At 45.6% G+C, this 16,148-nt stretch overlaps 1 protein-coding gene across 1 annotated transcript; it reads left to right on the top strand.

Moving 5' to 3' along the window:
- Window positions 1-6,968: 6,968 nt before the first annotated feature.
- LOC132075051 (uncharacterized) lies at window positions 6,969-14,761 on the top strand. Its single transcript, XM_059475198.1, has 2 exons — window positions 6,969-6,999; window positions 12,394-14,761. Exon 2 carries the CDS (start codon window positions 12,453-12,455, stop codon window positions 13,884-13,886), a length of 1,434 nt encoding a protein of 477 aa, XP_059331181.1. The 5' UTR covers window positions 6,969-6,999; window positions 12,394-12,452; the 3' UTR covers window positions 13,887-14,761.
- The last annotated feature ends 1,387 nt before the right edge of the window (window positions 14,762-16,148 follow it).

Genomic DNA, 16,148 nt, shown 5'->3' with positions numbered 1-16,148 from the left:
TTTTCTGGTGGCAGTGATGCCTATGCTCAGTCTTTAGATTTAGTAATGGAACTGCCACATTGCACAGATATGCCAGAATTTGCACTGACATTCGCTCTTTCTTTTCGGAATGAAATGTTCTCTCCTCTCATCTATTTCTCTGGTTTGTGTCTTTCAAATTTGGCACCTGTCTCCTATTTCGCTCTTTCCCTTATCTTACTCCCTCTGAGGTGCTATTTCCAATACCTGAACAATCACTACTCTCCCAACCTTTTTCCCAGATTTTTCAACCTTTAAGTCCTGAGAAATCTTTCCTAGTTCTTTCCCCATCACTGTCACCAAGAGCATCATCTTCCCTCACAGCATTGTCCTGCATCGTTCCCAAGCAGCACTTAGGAGAAAGCAAAGGCTATTCCTCTTCTGTATTGAAGCAGAATCCAACAACTTTTTTGTTCTGCTTCATCAGCCTCCACTGGTGGAACAGATACTCCCAAGCCTGGATAGGACAGGAAGGGCCATGGGCAACCTGAGGGATCTAGATGTGCCTCTGCCCTTCTGTGTGCACAAGGGTGTTTTATCCTGCAGGTATTGAGATTTTCTGTTCCAGGTGTGCAGACAGGCAGCAGCAAAAGGTCATGTCTATGATAGTCCAGCAGCATCCTCTGAGGTTGGTGCTTGCTGCTCATGTTATTCCAAGCCTAAATTGATGCATCCTGCTTTTCAGTGGGACTCGGTAACTCAGCCTAATGCTAGCTAGGTTCTGTTCACAAAATGTTTTGGAGAAAATGAGGACAAAACTGTTTCTACAAATACTGTAAAAATATCTTAATATCAATGGGGTGCTATGGACAGTCATGAGAAATTTGAACCCCCAGATATTTCCTCCATGGCACTGCAGGGCTTTGTAAATCAAAGGGAATACCATCTGTTTCAGTATTTTGTTATCTTTTCTAAAGAAAGAGAGGTTCTCAGGCACAGTGGCTGACCAGAGGAGTAATCCTAGACTAGGCAAATCACCAACAGCTCCAAGCACCAAAATACTGCATGTGTGGCTGGAAGATGAGGAAATATGTTTCATTCTTATCAGGAAATACCTAACCATCATGGGGCTTGGTCAACTTCTTTCCAAAGTTGAACTCAGAAGCCCAAATCCGTCCATTAAACTCCACAGCTCATGACTTCTGGTCAGTGTCATTCCAGAGCCAAGTCAATAATTTGGAAAGTTACCAACATTTTCCCATGGGAAGAAAGCTGGGCAGTTGCTGCTGCTGTATGTCTCTAGAAGGCAGTGTGCCAGCACTCAGGGCTGCTGTCCAGTGCCAAACAGGCTTTTAAAAAGCATGGCTCTCAGTGACAAACTGTAATGGAAAGGTGCAACACGTGCACCTGAGCAATCAGTGCTCCCACACGGTGACACTGAGCAAGCACTGCAGTGATCTCTGCCATTTCTCCTGTAACTGGACTACAGAAGAAAAGGGCTTTTAAATATCAGTATTGCTAATGGTATGGTACTACTTGCCACTAACAGGAGGGGTGTTCTCTGCAATGAGCTTTACTTTGGTCACTGTCATCTTCTTTGCTCCTGATTTAGGCAACTGTCATGAGAGATCACAATAGCTATAAATACCTCTGAAAATATATTAAAAAGAACAAACAACCCACAACACTGAAGAGAACTTGTTGTCAGACAAAAAATAAGAGAGTACTCTAGAAAGATGCCTACATATCAGCCTGATAGAAAAGCATGTGCAGGTGAAGCTTTCTGCTCACTTCACTTCCATCACCAAATACCACCAGTGAGAGAGTGGTCCTGTCCTGCTGCCAAGCATATACCAAACCTCACAAGCACTGAGCCTCTGGAAATACAGGGTACAAGCTCCTATTCTATAGAAGACTGGCAAAGTATTTTCTTCTATTTATATGGTGGCAAGAGAATTTTAAAGTGATGCAGTGCTATGTATTGGAGCCAACTCTAGGCATTAGATATTTCATGTGATAACAATACAGTTCTGGTAGCTTCCTTAGAATACCTCTCTAACAGGTATCTCTTCCACTTTGCTGACCTGTCCTTTTGTTTCTCATTAGGCTGCTTGTCTCTCCCTACCAGAAAGCTAGGTGAAGCAGTGTGTTGCCACATGAGAAGCAGAAATGCATGCCACTGGCATGCTCCTCTGGGAGCCCACAGTGTACCCCTCCTCTGGGCTCCTCTGGGAACCCACAGCTTTTCACATCACTTCCAAGGAAATGGGAAACCTGCTCTGGCCTAATAAAGACTCATGGAAAAGTACTTAAGAAGATGAGGCACAGTTACCCATCACAGCCCTTTACATTTCCAAAGATGAAGGTGAAAACCCAGCTCTGTGTGACTGCAGTTAGTTCTGCCAGATCACTTAAATCATCAGGACATCATGATCATCACTGTTAAAAACTCTTGGCAGTTCTAGCTGCACTAGCACAGCTATTTAGAGTTGAGTACTTCAGGCTTGGGTCCACTGGCAGTAGGAACCGCTGCTGTGCAGGCACCTACATTGAATATTCACAGAATCATTGTAGGCTTTGGGCTGGAAGGGCCTTTAAAGATCACCTAGTTCCACCCAGCCTGCCATGGGCAGGGACACCTCCCACAAGAGCAGGTTGCTCAAAGCCTCATCCAACCTGGCCTTGAACACTTGCAGGGATGGGGCATCCACAGCTTCTCTGAGCAACCTGTTCCAGTGCCTCACCACTCTCATAATGAATAATTTTTTCCTAATATCTAATCTAAACAAATGTCCTGTCAGTTTAAAGCCATTTCACCGTGTCCTATTGTTATCTACCCTCATAAAAATATCTCCCTAAAGCAAGAGCATTGTACAGGCCATGCTTTCTGCTCCTAAGGTCTGAGAGTTGAAGCCTGGGAGAGATGAGCTTCCCCTGGCACTCCTTTCAGTACATATGCTGACTAGTACAGATGGATTTTGGATAAAGCATGTACACATCACTCTCATCCTGTTCAGGTGCAAAGGTATAAGTTTTCCCCATGATACAACAGTAAATGACTGGAAAAGAAGAAAGAAACAAATTCTAATGCCAATAAAACAGGAAGTTCTTCAGGAGATTTGCCATGGAGAAAATAATGTGAGCATATCCAGTGCTTTAAACTGTCTCAAACTGCTTGAAATCTCAGGCTTAGGCACTTTGACAGGCTTCCTTTAAAGTCTTTGACAGTGGATTTGAATGCATTGAGTACGTCACTCAGATTTTGTCAGATAGATCCCACAGCAGCAGCCAAGGGAGACACTGTCCTCGGCCCAGAGAAGCTGGATTTCAGAAATGTTTTCCTCATTGATAGCAGGGGCAGAGGGCATTGTCGGGCAGGGTCAGCCCAAGACCATTTTCATAGAAGCCTTCTGTGCAGCAGTGACTGGCAATGACAACACATTCACCATCTGTGAAAATATGGATTTTCACCTGCAACACACTTCAGAAGCAGAACCTGACTTGAGAAATACATTTGCTTGACTGCCCATTCCAATTTCCAGAGGATTCTGTTCTCTCGAGTCTCAGCTGTACAGTGACTCACTTTTAGCTGGTTTTCATTTGGATGTTGTAGTGAGGAGAGGAAAACCCAGTATGATAGGGATACAATATATAGACTGAGCAAGAAATATCTGTATTTGCTGAAGAGGTGTGTTATTTCAGGATATTTTCATCTAGTCTGATAAAAATGGCATTTCTATAGAAACAACAGATGAAAAAAACAATAAAGAGGAAATCCCATGCTAACTGTCAAAAGACAACATAATGCTAAGCAGATGCATTACTAGGGATGAATAAATACTCTGCAGTTTTGGGTTTTTAAAATACACAATCCTTTCCTCTCACATGGTTAAATCACTTCACATTGAGTATGGATGTGTGGTTTTTAATGGTGAAAAAGCAGAGATTTGATTTAAAATATCCCTGTTTCACCTAGTCCCAGGGATGCCCTTTACTCAGTGGGATGTTGCTGTCATGGAATACCAGGTTCCACCCCAAAAGTACATCAGCTTTAAAAAAAGCTAACAAAAGTAAGATTTATATCTTGGACTGATCCCTTATGATAACTAGTTTTCCATTCACCAGCAGAGCTGCGTGCTGCCCACCACACTGCTCTCCAGCTGCTCTGTTCTCAACTTCAGTTTCTGTCTTCTCAGCAGAAGAATCATCTGCTTCCATGGTCACCTTCTCTTAAAAAGCTCATCTTAATATTTGTCATCTCTGCAACACAGATAATACTGCTACATTTGCAGATTTACCTTTCTAATCCCACCAAGGGCAGTGCCATATTGTTTTTGTAGTTCTGATCCCTTCCCTGTTATCATCCAACGAGAAAGCACTCGGCTGTAGGCACTCCTGCCTCTCTCTGCTCGGGAAGACCAAAACCATGTTTTAGAAAGTCACATGAAACTGACTTGCGGCAAGGTATAAGAAGGGATGAGAGAGATTTTCAGGGCTTGTGAGAAGGATGGCAGTCTTTCAAAATCTTATAAAATAGCTCTCGTTGAGTGAGGAATATTTGAGTTCACCACCAAAGACTCCAAGACATGCACTGCTGGGAATTCCATTGCTAGAATTGTTTAGCAAATCCAAGCAGGCATGTTGGTACTTATAATTTTATAAGATAAATATGAAGACACACAAGCATGATTTATTGATAGAGCAGAAACTATATATAGTGCCTTTAACTGTATTATTAAAACTGAAGGTAAATAATTGATGGAATGAAGGAAAGATACATACAACTCTGGCAGATCTGATGGGAAGCATTCCTGCCTTGCAGTAATTAAAATCAAATATATTCTATTTGTATGTCTTTCTGGCAGAAAAGATTGTTTCCTCATTTCACCTGCATGCTAAGAGACACTGTGTGTGTGGCCACAGAAGCCGTGCAGCCAGTGTGAGAGGAGTCAGGGAGGGAAAATGCTCGTGGCTGTCTTGAGCCAGAACCAGAAGCAGCTGTCAGACAGTCTAAGCAGCCCCAATGCTTCACCCAAGCACATTCCAAGGCAAGCAGTGCCACGGCCTCCCTGCCTTACTGTGCAGCTGGGAGAACTGAACTGTGTCCATGGGGTGCATGGGAAACCATTCCCAAGTTCAGCCCCAGGAAAGCCTGGAAGGGGCAGAGAGAAATCTTCTGCTGGCACCACTGCACCTGCCCCAGCCCTCTGTAACCCAGTGGTGCTCTGATGCGTGGCCTGAAGATGAGTAGTGCAAAACCTTAACCCATGGTTTCTCATTTTGCTTCAGAGGCACAATCTGTTGATTTCAATATATTTTGGAGCAGCCTCACCTGACCTTCACTGCCCCAGAAGCAATGATTACAAATGGCAGCTAGGAGCCAAAGGACACCTTGAACTCCTCGCTTTGATCAGCCAGACCTGTGGTAGCAACAGAGTCCTGGAGCCATCAGGATGGTGGGTGGCTCCACAGCAAAAGGATGAGAAGCTGCTGCTCTTGAAGTTTAACTGCAAGAAACCTGCACAATTATATCAAAGTGTTTCTTGCATCCCAAATCAGCACAAATTGGGAACAACAATATTAAGTGGCAGATGGTGGTGGTAGGGTAGCAGTTATTTTCAGTGAAAAAGAGCATTTGACACTCCCTTTCTCAGCAGGCACTGCTATTCCTGAACTAGGTTTGACTTTAATATGATTTCTTTTGCTTCAGGGAGCACAAAGCAGAGCTCCCCCAGCTGATGAACTGCGGTCTGGCAGGACAGCACTAGAGGAGCGCTCCAAACACTCTCGAGGCTCCCTTCTGCAAATCTCCAAAATGTAATTAAGAGCAGGTCTATTTATTCCTCCTGCTAGAAGCATCTATAAGCACACCAGATGTAACGGCACTAACTGCTTAAACATCTCTGCCAGAATCATATGTCTGATCATACGGTTAGAATCACAGTCACTCTTGGTTATGTAGGGCTCCTAAAGGGACATCTTCAAGTTGATTCCTACTTCAAGGAGAGCTCAATGACCTAAAATAGTGCAGCGGTCAACTTTATCAGGTCAGGAACATGGTTGCTCATCAGAAGACATGAAGCTGAGGGAGATGTTTGCTATCTAGCGTTAAAAAAATTGTTATTTTCATTCCAATTTTTTATGAGTTAATCACAGTCTGTGATTAACAGGAGTTAATCACAAATCCCATTCTGCTGACAGAATGAAGGATTACCTTTGTTTCCATAGATATAGGTGCTTTCAGTGACCGTATTGGATAAAACTTGTTCCTGATTGTAATTTTGCTTTAGTATCGCCGATTTGTGAAGGGATAAAAACCATGACTGATTATTTGTAATATGTGCCAAGCTTTATTAGAAACTATGAGAGAGCTGTTGGAACTTGCAGGAGTTTTGATTTTAATGCTGGTTATTGATTTTAGTGCTTGGTCAACTTTCAGCCTTTTCACCTGGGAAGGGCATTCTCTAAGCACGAGAACAGGCACACATCCTCACTGGGGCATGGGCTGGAGCAGGTGGGCTCACTGTTTGGGAAGGACTCACTGCCATAAGAAATGAAGCACTAGGGGTCACGAATAATGAATTACAGCCACGTTCACAGAGCTTTGTGCATCTGCTCTCCCAAAACACCTCCGGTCTCGGGCCCGGCCACGCCCTGCGGTAATGACAAGGCACAGCTCCTGCGCGGACACGAATGCGTTTCTGTGTGCAGACACGCGCTGTGGGATGCAGGTGCCGGTGTAGCACCGGCGGAGCTGCCTCGGGCCGCACAAGCGCAGGGCGAACCCACAGCCGCGGCTCGGCGGCGGGATGTCCCTCCAGGAGCGGGGCCCGGCCGGAGGCAGCGGGCGGCCGTGAGCACCGTGCCGGGAAGCGGGGCCGTGACGAAGGCGTCAAAGGCCGAGAGGAGCGCTCGGTTAGCGCAGTTGAACTCCCCGCGGGCAGCCAGGGCCCGGCCGCGCGGGCGGAAGTGACGGCGGCCGGGCGGAAGCGCCGCCCGCGGCGGGCGGCGGGGCCGGGGAGCGGCGCGGTGCGGGCGCAGGTGAGTGGCGGCCCGAGCTGCCGGGAGCAGCGGCCCAGCGTGGCAGCATTTGCATCAGAGCTTAAACGCTGCTGCTGGAAAGCATTTGGGAGAGCATTGTGGAACTCCGTTTCTCTGTAAAGTAAATCCATTCGCCGTGACACACTGGTGCGGCACTGGTGCTTAGGGTCCCTCACTGTCATAGCTGACCTTCCTGACTGGCCTCACACTTGGACTAAAGTTGGTGGATCAGAAGTGGATCTTGGCCCTCTAAGCAATCTGTGGCTTTACTGCCTTCTGTGCTCTTGTGTTTTCCTTTAGTCTGAGATCTCTCCTCCCAGCTACGCCTGTAACACTTCCTGCAGAGCTGGTGGATTTTTCAGACTCTCCAGGGCAGGGCCAGACCATGACAGAAATTTTTTGTGAGACTTTTAATATAGACAGGGTGTACAACAGCAGATGATAGTGTGGCCACATAACAGTTGATATGTTGTGCAGTGTAGAAGTGCTCATAGTCCTTGGACAGCATTTCTGATCCATTTCCTGTGTTCCTAGGACAGTATCTCACTGTGTTGCTTGTGCTGGCTGGCTGGAGGTCCCTCTGGGCAAACAGATGGTGTATGGTGAGCTTTTAAGTAGCCAGTTGCAAGGCTGGAGGTAACCAGGTTGCAGGATGCTGGGGTTAGCGCTGATCCTCAGGAGTTTGTTGGTCTGTTAGTCCTGTGTGCTTTCTCTGAGCTCTGGTGGGTGGGAATGAGGACTCTTGACAGCCAAGGGAGTGTTGCTGATGTGCTGTATTGGCTCCCATGGGACATGGGAAAAGGTGCCCTGAGAAGAAAGCCAAGAGTTTTCCCTGCATTCATTGTCTGCAGGTCCCACGTGTGTTGAAGCAAAGCCTTCCTGGAAGACCATCCAACCTCATTAACAGTGGCTGCTTGGTTGTCTTCTTGTGCTGACAGTTTTCCCAAGAAACAAAGGCAGTTTGAAGGGGCGCTGTATTTCTTGATCAAGTTTTGATAGGGAGAGACTTGGAGAAGTTTATGTAGAGCTGTGTGTGGAGGAGGCTTCTTGCAGAAAGCTTAGGAGCAGTGTTTACTTCCAACAGTGTGTTTTGTGCCTGTTAAAGCAGGCATGCTCCTCTTTTGGGCTTTGAAGGCTGTGATGACAGGGCAGGGAACACTTGGCTTTGGATGCGTGTTCTGCTCCTTATGGATATCAAAGAGGGTCCAAGCAAGCGATGCCTGGCTGTGGGAGCCCTGTTGTGGCAGCAAGCTCCATAAATAAACAGCAAGTAGGTGTGTGCTTATGCTAGGAGTACACACAAAAAAGAAGGAGCTGTCTGTGGAGGTTTCAGTTTTTGCTGTGCAGTTGCGAGCGGAGTGGGCTGAAAGGGAGCGGTTCTGCATTCTCAGCATCAGTGAGAGCCACAGTGAGATCCCAGGTGTTTTTGGGTTAGTCCCTTCCCTGACAGTAGCAAGGTACCATAGCAGGGTGCTCCTTCCTGCCCTGAAGTGGCCTTTGGTGGATGGCTTCACACCAATACCTTGCATAAAACCAATAAAACATCCTGGCCCCCTTTTTTCTCTCAGAATTAAGAGCATCTGTCTTAACCAGCCTTGGTCAAGAATGAGATGCCTGAAAACAGTATAAATATTCCAAGGGTAGGTCATAAATTCTACCTAAGAGTTACAGGCAGTAACTCTTGTTTCTGAGCATCTTTCCCACGAGGTTTCTCCCTACATATTTTACCATCAATTATAATAATAGTATAAGGGAAACTATGGCTTCAGGGCAGTGGCTGTGCCTGCACAATGGTCGGACCCTGTTTTTGTCTGAGATTGGGGCAGGGATTTGTTTCCATGCTTTGCATTTCCTGATGTGTTCTGCCTATCCCTATGGCAGAGAACGGTAATTTTAAAATTTCAAGTCCACTTTTCCTTTCCAACTTTTCAATAAATCATGCCTGAATCCTGCTTTGTTTTTAAAAGTGGAAGAAATCAAATATGCACACACTGTTTAACATACTGAGGGTGGGAGGGTGCCAAATCTGCAGCATTAGTGCTGATCAGTGGCTGAAATTAGCGTGAAATGTATTAACAAACAGTTTACTTGCTGCCTGTGAGAAGTGGATTGCTGGTCCCAGGCTCTGAGAATCAGATGTGGGGAGCAAGAGTCACCAATATTTTCCTGCCTGGTAGATGGGAGGAGTTGCCATCCTGTTGAGTTGTCATATGCATGGTGTGAAAAAGTCTGTATAAATCTCACCGTTGTTTTTCAACCACGAATTGGGCTGGGCAGTGAACGGAGATGCTTGGAAATAGCACAGCTTCTGCCAGTAAGGGGCCAGTGAAAGAGAATGAGAGCAGGAGGTCCGCATGAGGAAGAAAGATATTTTTCACTTGGGCGATCTGAGTGAGAAGGAGAGCAAACAGAGTCAAGAAGTGTGTTGTCCAGCTCCATGTGGACAGTCTCCTGCATCCTGCCAGGGATGTTAATGCTGGGATCTGGTGAAGATAGCTTGCTCTGTAGTGATGCCCATGGAGGGAGTTAAAACAGATCAGTACATTCACAATGTATTGGTGGCAGCCCCAATCCCACAATAGTAGGACAAGCCGAAATGGAGATAATTAGTCACCCTGAAAATTTAGGTTTTCAAATTTCAGCAGAAGAGGAGCAAACTCCATCTTCTGAAGTAAAGCTTCTGGGAGTATGGTGGAGGGGAGGAACAGTGTGTGTTCACCCCCAAACCTTGACTTCCCTTGAGCAAATTGAAATTCCTGGATAGAAGAAGGAGCTACAACATGCCCTTGCCCTGCTGGTAATTTGGAGAAAACACATTCTGGCTTTCTCCATCATAGCCCATCCTTAACATGATTTAACACCCCAGAGGACCACCAGTGACTAGATCCCTGTCCACACAGAAGTCTTAAAATTGTTAATATTTGAGGCTGGGTTATATCAGGTTTTAGGATCAATGCATCCAACAGGTCCACTTCATATCAAACGGGGCTTTGCAATTCATGGATTATATGCACGTGTGGCAATGGAGACCTGAGGTTCCAACTTGCCCTGTCAGGCTTTATTTGCACACCTCTAAAGATGAAAAACACTTTATTCAGTTTGGTAGAAGTGCCTCTGTGGCTAGTCTAGCTCTACAGGGAGCTGAAGAAGTAATATGGCAGAAACCAATTATTTTAGTGGGACCTTTCAAGGTCTTGAAACCTGTACTGGCCAGAATCCCACCTGGTGTGGGCGTTGTGCAGGGAGAAGCAGTAAGAAGGTGGTATGAACAATTACATCATCACTGCCATATGCCTCAGATAGAGGAGGGAGCAAGGGAGCACCCAGGGTGATCCAAATGCAGGAATTGCCTAGCAGTCTGCTGGACCAGGAGCTTCCCTTCTTATATGAAACCTACCCCTCAAGTTGAGCCCTGCCTGAGAAGTTTGTGGTTCACTGAGACATCCTCCAAAAGAGAGAAATACTGAGCAATGTTCTGCATGTTGATTCAGGAGACAGAATTGTGGCAAGGGGAGAAGAAAGTGCTGAGATGGCAGAATCAGTAGCTTGTGATTATTAGCAGGGTAGGTAGGTAGATCGGTAGCAGGGCAATTGTTAGAGGCTAACACTAAAGAATCAGCATTTATTTACACAAACCCCAGTGCTGTTTTTAAGGGATGCACCAACTGGCTCCCATTTTGTGAACAAAGGAGTGGGGGATCTTTTGAGTTGCCAGTATGGCAGTGAGAGAAATGGGAAGACATTCTAAATTTGTTAAGCAAAAGTGTTTCTTGGTGGGATGAAATCCTGCCCACCAGAAGAGAGATAATCTGGCTCATCTGTTGAATAATCAGGTAGGTTCATTGACCTATGCAGCAGATATGGCAGTAAAGAGAGAAGAGAAATGGAAACATCTGCTAGAGTGGTTACATGCCAAGGGAGACCATCCAGGATTTAAGGATCTTTTTAAGGGAGCTGGCACTTGGGAACTGTGCAACACTGTCATCTCTGTCTGTGGTCAGTGTTGTACAGGACTAGAGAAACAACACCCACTGCAGGAGGCATCCCTTCACTAAGGACATGGAAAAGGCCTCTGGGAGACCTGGCAGGTGGACTATATAGGGCCTTTCCTGAAGTCAGGGTGGAAGTATTGTCTGAGCTTACTCAAGCTGAGGCAGTACCAAGAGCAGCAGGGCACAGCACCATAAAGGGATTGAAGCTATGGTTTCATTATTTGCCATGGCCCCAGTCCCTCCAGTCCAACAGTAGTGACTTTACTGCCAGGGTGTCAGGACTCATCCCCATAGAGGTCACCAATTGTTGGCATCAGTTTATTGTCTTACTCTGTAAAACTTTCATACCTTCTCTCTGTGAGTTCCCAGGGCAGCTCCTCACAACACTGACTCCTTTTTTTTTCTTCTGCACAGCCAGCTGACTCCTTCCTAGCCCTCTCACAACCACCTGCCCCTTCCTCCTCACAGCATAACCAACAAACTCCAGCTCTCCTCTCCCTCACCTAACCCACTCCTTTATAACACCCATCCTTATTGGACACAGCTGTGGCCTATTAAGGGCAGAGCTGTTCCTACTCTTTGGTAATTACAGCTGCAACTGCTCAGGGGTGAGATTGCTTTAGTGCTGTCTCCATTCTCCTACAATCCATCCTCCCACACCAGGATGGTTCAAGAGTGGGCACAAGATGAAGGAATTCCATGGACATTTCACACTCCATACTACCCCTAGGCAAATGAGGTTGTTGAATGCACCTATGGGCTCTTGAAGAGGAACCTGAAACCTCATGAACCTGAATGGGCAAGAGGCTATCAAATGGGGTACATAGAGCTTCTGGGGAGTTAATGGGTGCCTGTAACTCACAACCTTTTGTCTTCATCCCCAGCCGTGCTCCCTGGAACAAAAGAAACTAAAGACCCTGCAAATCCATTGGTTAGGACAGCTGGTTTTGGCACAATTACCAATAGTGGGATTGGTACCCCTGACCTTAAAAAAGCCACTTAACTTGCATGCCAGGTGGTGGATTGTTCCCTCCTTTTAATCATGTTTTGTTTTTATGCATGTATATGTTTTACAGATTATCTGAAATCCACTGCTGGACCTATGCTTTCAACTCTTGAGTGGACGGATCATTTTGTGTATTTTTTAATTTGATTTTGCTAAGCCTATTTTGCCTTTTCACTAGCAAAAAAATGGTGTGGGAAAAGTTTTTACTCTTATGTTATGGATGTATGATTTTGTCTCAAGCGACTGAAAATCAGAGTACTGAACCAAATTTAGCTTGGGAGTTGATACAAGGATTTATGCATATTTGGAATCATACAAATCAAGGAATATGTATTAACCTCCCCAAATCTGCATCAGAGGGGTTTAGATTTATGATGATTTGGTTAAATTTTTCAGAAATATTAACAAGAGAACTGGATAATCTTAAAAAAACAGGAGGAAATGTTACCTGGGGAATGGTGGAGTCCCAGTTCCTAGACCAGAAAGAAGGACAACAGTGGGATGCAAATGGGACATGGATAGAATACAAGAATGCCTTTTACCAGCTCCCACGGGACTCTACCTGGAGCGATTTATGGAATCAAACATGCTATCGGTCATTAGACATCAACCCTTCTGAGACATTGCAAAATGTCACTTCTATCCCTTGCACGGTGGTACCGTGGTGGGATTCTCCTGCTGAGGGTGGGTTTTTTGAACATGAGTACAATTTACATTGGGATGCAGGATGGTGTATACAAATCCCTGATAACCCAGGAACTGCGCAGCAAGTAAACCGAACAAATTACGAGTGGGCCTGGTCTCTGAAACAAATCTTTGATCCTATATCTACACTACAATGGGCTTCCAGGGTCCCCACAGGGAAAATAGTAGAATGGGAAGTGGAGAAATCAGACTGTAAGGATTATCAGACCACACTACCTAATGGAGAGAGCATCTGCTGGAAAGTGAGGAACCGTAGAAGTCTTACCCAAAGTAAATCAGAGACCTCCTTTCTGAATTGTTCCCATATATTAGATTGTACCACAGGAGCAGGTGAGCCTATAGAAACCTGGTACATCTCGGAGCTGAGAACTTTTATCCGGGACATGTGTACCTGTTGGGATTATCCCAACTATGGCTATCTAAACCAAGACACCCGATGTAATGGGTCTTATGAAAATTCAGAGACAGCACTATCCTGTGGCATTCCCATTACACACGGCCCTGACCAGAGAAGAGTCTGGAATTCAAGTAGTGAAGCACAGGAAGTTCCCCAAGGTGACCTGTATCAGTGTTCACAAGCCAAATATCCAGCTCCACGGGGAACGGTATGGGCATGTTCAGATGGGAAAATGTATTCCCACTTGAACATGTATGATATGGCTGGACTGCAGTGTACTGTTGGGTTTCCTACCATGTGTCCATCTAAAACGTTCAATTATACACTTTATCGTAACAACAAAGTGCGGAGAGAAATCCACAATCCAACAGATGCAAAAGGCTGGATTCAGGGGATTCAAGTCCCTGACTATTACACCTGGGGACAAAATGTTGCTTTAGACTTAGAATCATTTTTTGTGTCCAGTGGAGTTGTCCAGCAGCACAAGTATGTCTTGGAGAACTTAACTAGGCAAGTCCATGTGTTAAGCAACTGGACCGGACGCTCACTCAGGGAACCGAAGGTGCAGGCCCCGCAGGCATCGGAAATGGCTCTGCAGAAGCGATTAGCCATAGATACGTGGTTGTTGAAAGAGAATGGAGTGTGTGGGATGCTAAACCTGACGGATGGAGAATGCTGTGTCACTGTCCATAATGCCAGCACCACCATAGAAGAGGCACGTCAGAAGATGAAGGAGATTGCTGAGCAAATGGGAGAACTGTTTCAAGCAATGCAACCCAAGGACTAGTTTGATGGACTGAGCCTGGATTGTGGATCACATGTACTAAAGTGCCTTGTATTTATGGGATGGGGAAGGCGGCTTGTGTGCACTGACCTTATTATACTGTGTGGATTCTTGGGTTTGATGGTAGGGCAAGAAGTCATGTCAAACTGAGATGAGTTCATTATGGTTATAGAGGAAAGGGATAGAGTTTCTAGCACTGTATAATTCCATACCGTTCATGTCATGGCAAGAATGTGGTTGGAGCAGGAGGAAGTCAGGGGATAGAAGTGGAAGGGTGGCCATCTTTTGCTATGCTTGGGGATTTGGCTTTTCTGGTTTGGTGCTCAAAGACAGCGCTGGTGAGCCCAAGAGCTGGGGAGCTGCTCCAAGAAAAAGAAAGGAGAGAAAGCAGCAGCAGGGCAGAGCACAGCTGAGCCATGTGGAGCCCAGGCTGCAGCTGCTGTGACTGCAGCCACTGGAGCAGCTGCTGGAAGCGCCAAGCTCTCCAGTCCTGCTCCCACAAAGTCAGGCCGAGAAGGAGGGTCCTCTGACCTGCTTCAGAGCCCTGTCAGGTCCCACCAGGTTTTGCCTTGTCCCTGTTCTTCCATTGTTTTCAGTCTGAGTGGGAAAAGTTAAATCGCAAGCCTTTCCAACATTCTGCTTTTGTTTTCGCATATACTCCATGCTGCCCAGCACAGGGACAGCCATCATTTTGCCTTTTTCTTGGAAAACCACACTGGATGTGGTCTTTGGGAAGTATTTTTGTTTGTTCAGTAGTGAATATCCTTTTGTCTCTCTTTTGTACACTCTTTTATTATCTCTTTTTTGTACACTCTTTTATTAATATTGTTGTGCTTATTGCAATTTTTCAGTAAACTGTGATTCCAGTTTATAATCTCTCCTGGTGTTTCCTCCACTGCTGGAAAGGGGCAGGGGAAAGGGAGCAGCTCAAGTAGGTTTAATATTCCCACTGGGTTTTAAATCAGCACGGAGCTATAAGAAGGGGATGAAGGAGATTGTTGGGATTTGTGAAAAGACCGGTGAGCTCATAAAATAATAAAAAAAAATCTCATTAAAAGTCTCATAAAATAGCTCTCATTGAGTGAGGAATATTTGAGTTCACCACCAAAGACTCCAAGACATGCACTTCTGGGAATTCCATTGCTAGAATTGCTTAGCAAATCCATGCAAGCATGTTGGTACTTATAATTTTATAAGATAAATATGAAGACACACAAGCATGATTTATTGATAGAGCAGAAACTATATATAGTGCCCTTAACTGTATTATTAAAACTGAAGGTAAATAATTGATGGAATGAAGGAAAGATACATACAACTCTGGCAGATCTGATGGGAAGCATTCCTGCCTTGCAGTAATTAAAATCAAATATATTCTATTTGTATGTCTTTCTGGCAGAAAAGATTGTTTCCTCATTTCACCTGCATGCTAAGAGACACTGTGTGTGTGGCCACAGAAGCCGTGCAGCCAGTGTGAGAGGAGTCAGGGAGGGAAAATGCTCGTGGCTGTCTTGAGCCAGAACCAGAAGCAGCTGTCAGACAGTCTAAGCAGCCCCAATGCTTCACCCAAGCACATTCCAAGGCAAGCAGTGCCACGGCCTCCCTGCCTTACTGTGCAGCTGGGAGAACTGAACTGTGTCCATGGGGTGCATGGGAAACCATTCCCAAGTTCAGCCCCAGGAAAGCCTGGAAGGGGCAGAGAGAAATCTTCTGCTGGCACCACTGCACCTGCCCCAGCCCTCTGTAACCCAGTGGTGCTCTGATGCGTGGCCTGAAGATGAACAGAAATCTAGAGATTTAAGTGCTTACAGTGGTCATAAAGGATAAAATGTGTTTCTGGCTGTAATTTTTAAGTAGTATTGCAGCTTTCTAAAGGTATACCCCCCCCCCCCAAAAGTGAAAAAGTGCTTAATTTTTTTACAGCATCACAGCACTTTGTGGTGAGTCCTTCCCAGTGAGCCCACCAGGTCCAAGCTGAGTGAGAATCTGTGCATGTTCTCATGCTCAGAGATTTTTTTCCCCAGGTATATCATCTTTATTAATCTCACCAGTGCCTATTGGTATCTCAAGGGAGGGTGTCAGAGGATGGAGCAGAGCCCTTCTTGATGGTACCAAGAAATAGGACAAATAAAGAAGGGGCAAAAACGGATGCACAGGAAGGTCTACCTGCGCATGAAGGAGAATTTCTTTATTGTACTGTGACTGACAACCAGCAGGTTGTCCAGAGAGATTGTGGAATCTCCCTCACTGGAGATATTCTAGAAC

The sequence above is a fragment of the Ammospiza nelsoni genome, chromosome 6 (assembly GCF_027579445.1).
Source record: "Ammospiza nelsoni isolate bAmmNel1 chromosome 6, bAmmNel1.pri, whole genome shotgun sequence".
Classification (NCBI taxonomy): Eukaryota; Metazoa; Chordata; class Aves; order Passeriformes; family Passerellidae; genus Ammospiza; species Ammospiza nelsoni.
This window is presented reverse-complemented; position numbering and strand designations above follow the sequence as displayed.

Coding starts and splice junctions, on each gene's coding strand:
- LOC132075051 (XM_059475198.1), top strand. CDS start 12,453: ATGGTGGAGTCCCAGTTCCTAGACCAGAAAGAAGGACAACAGTGGGAT.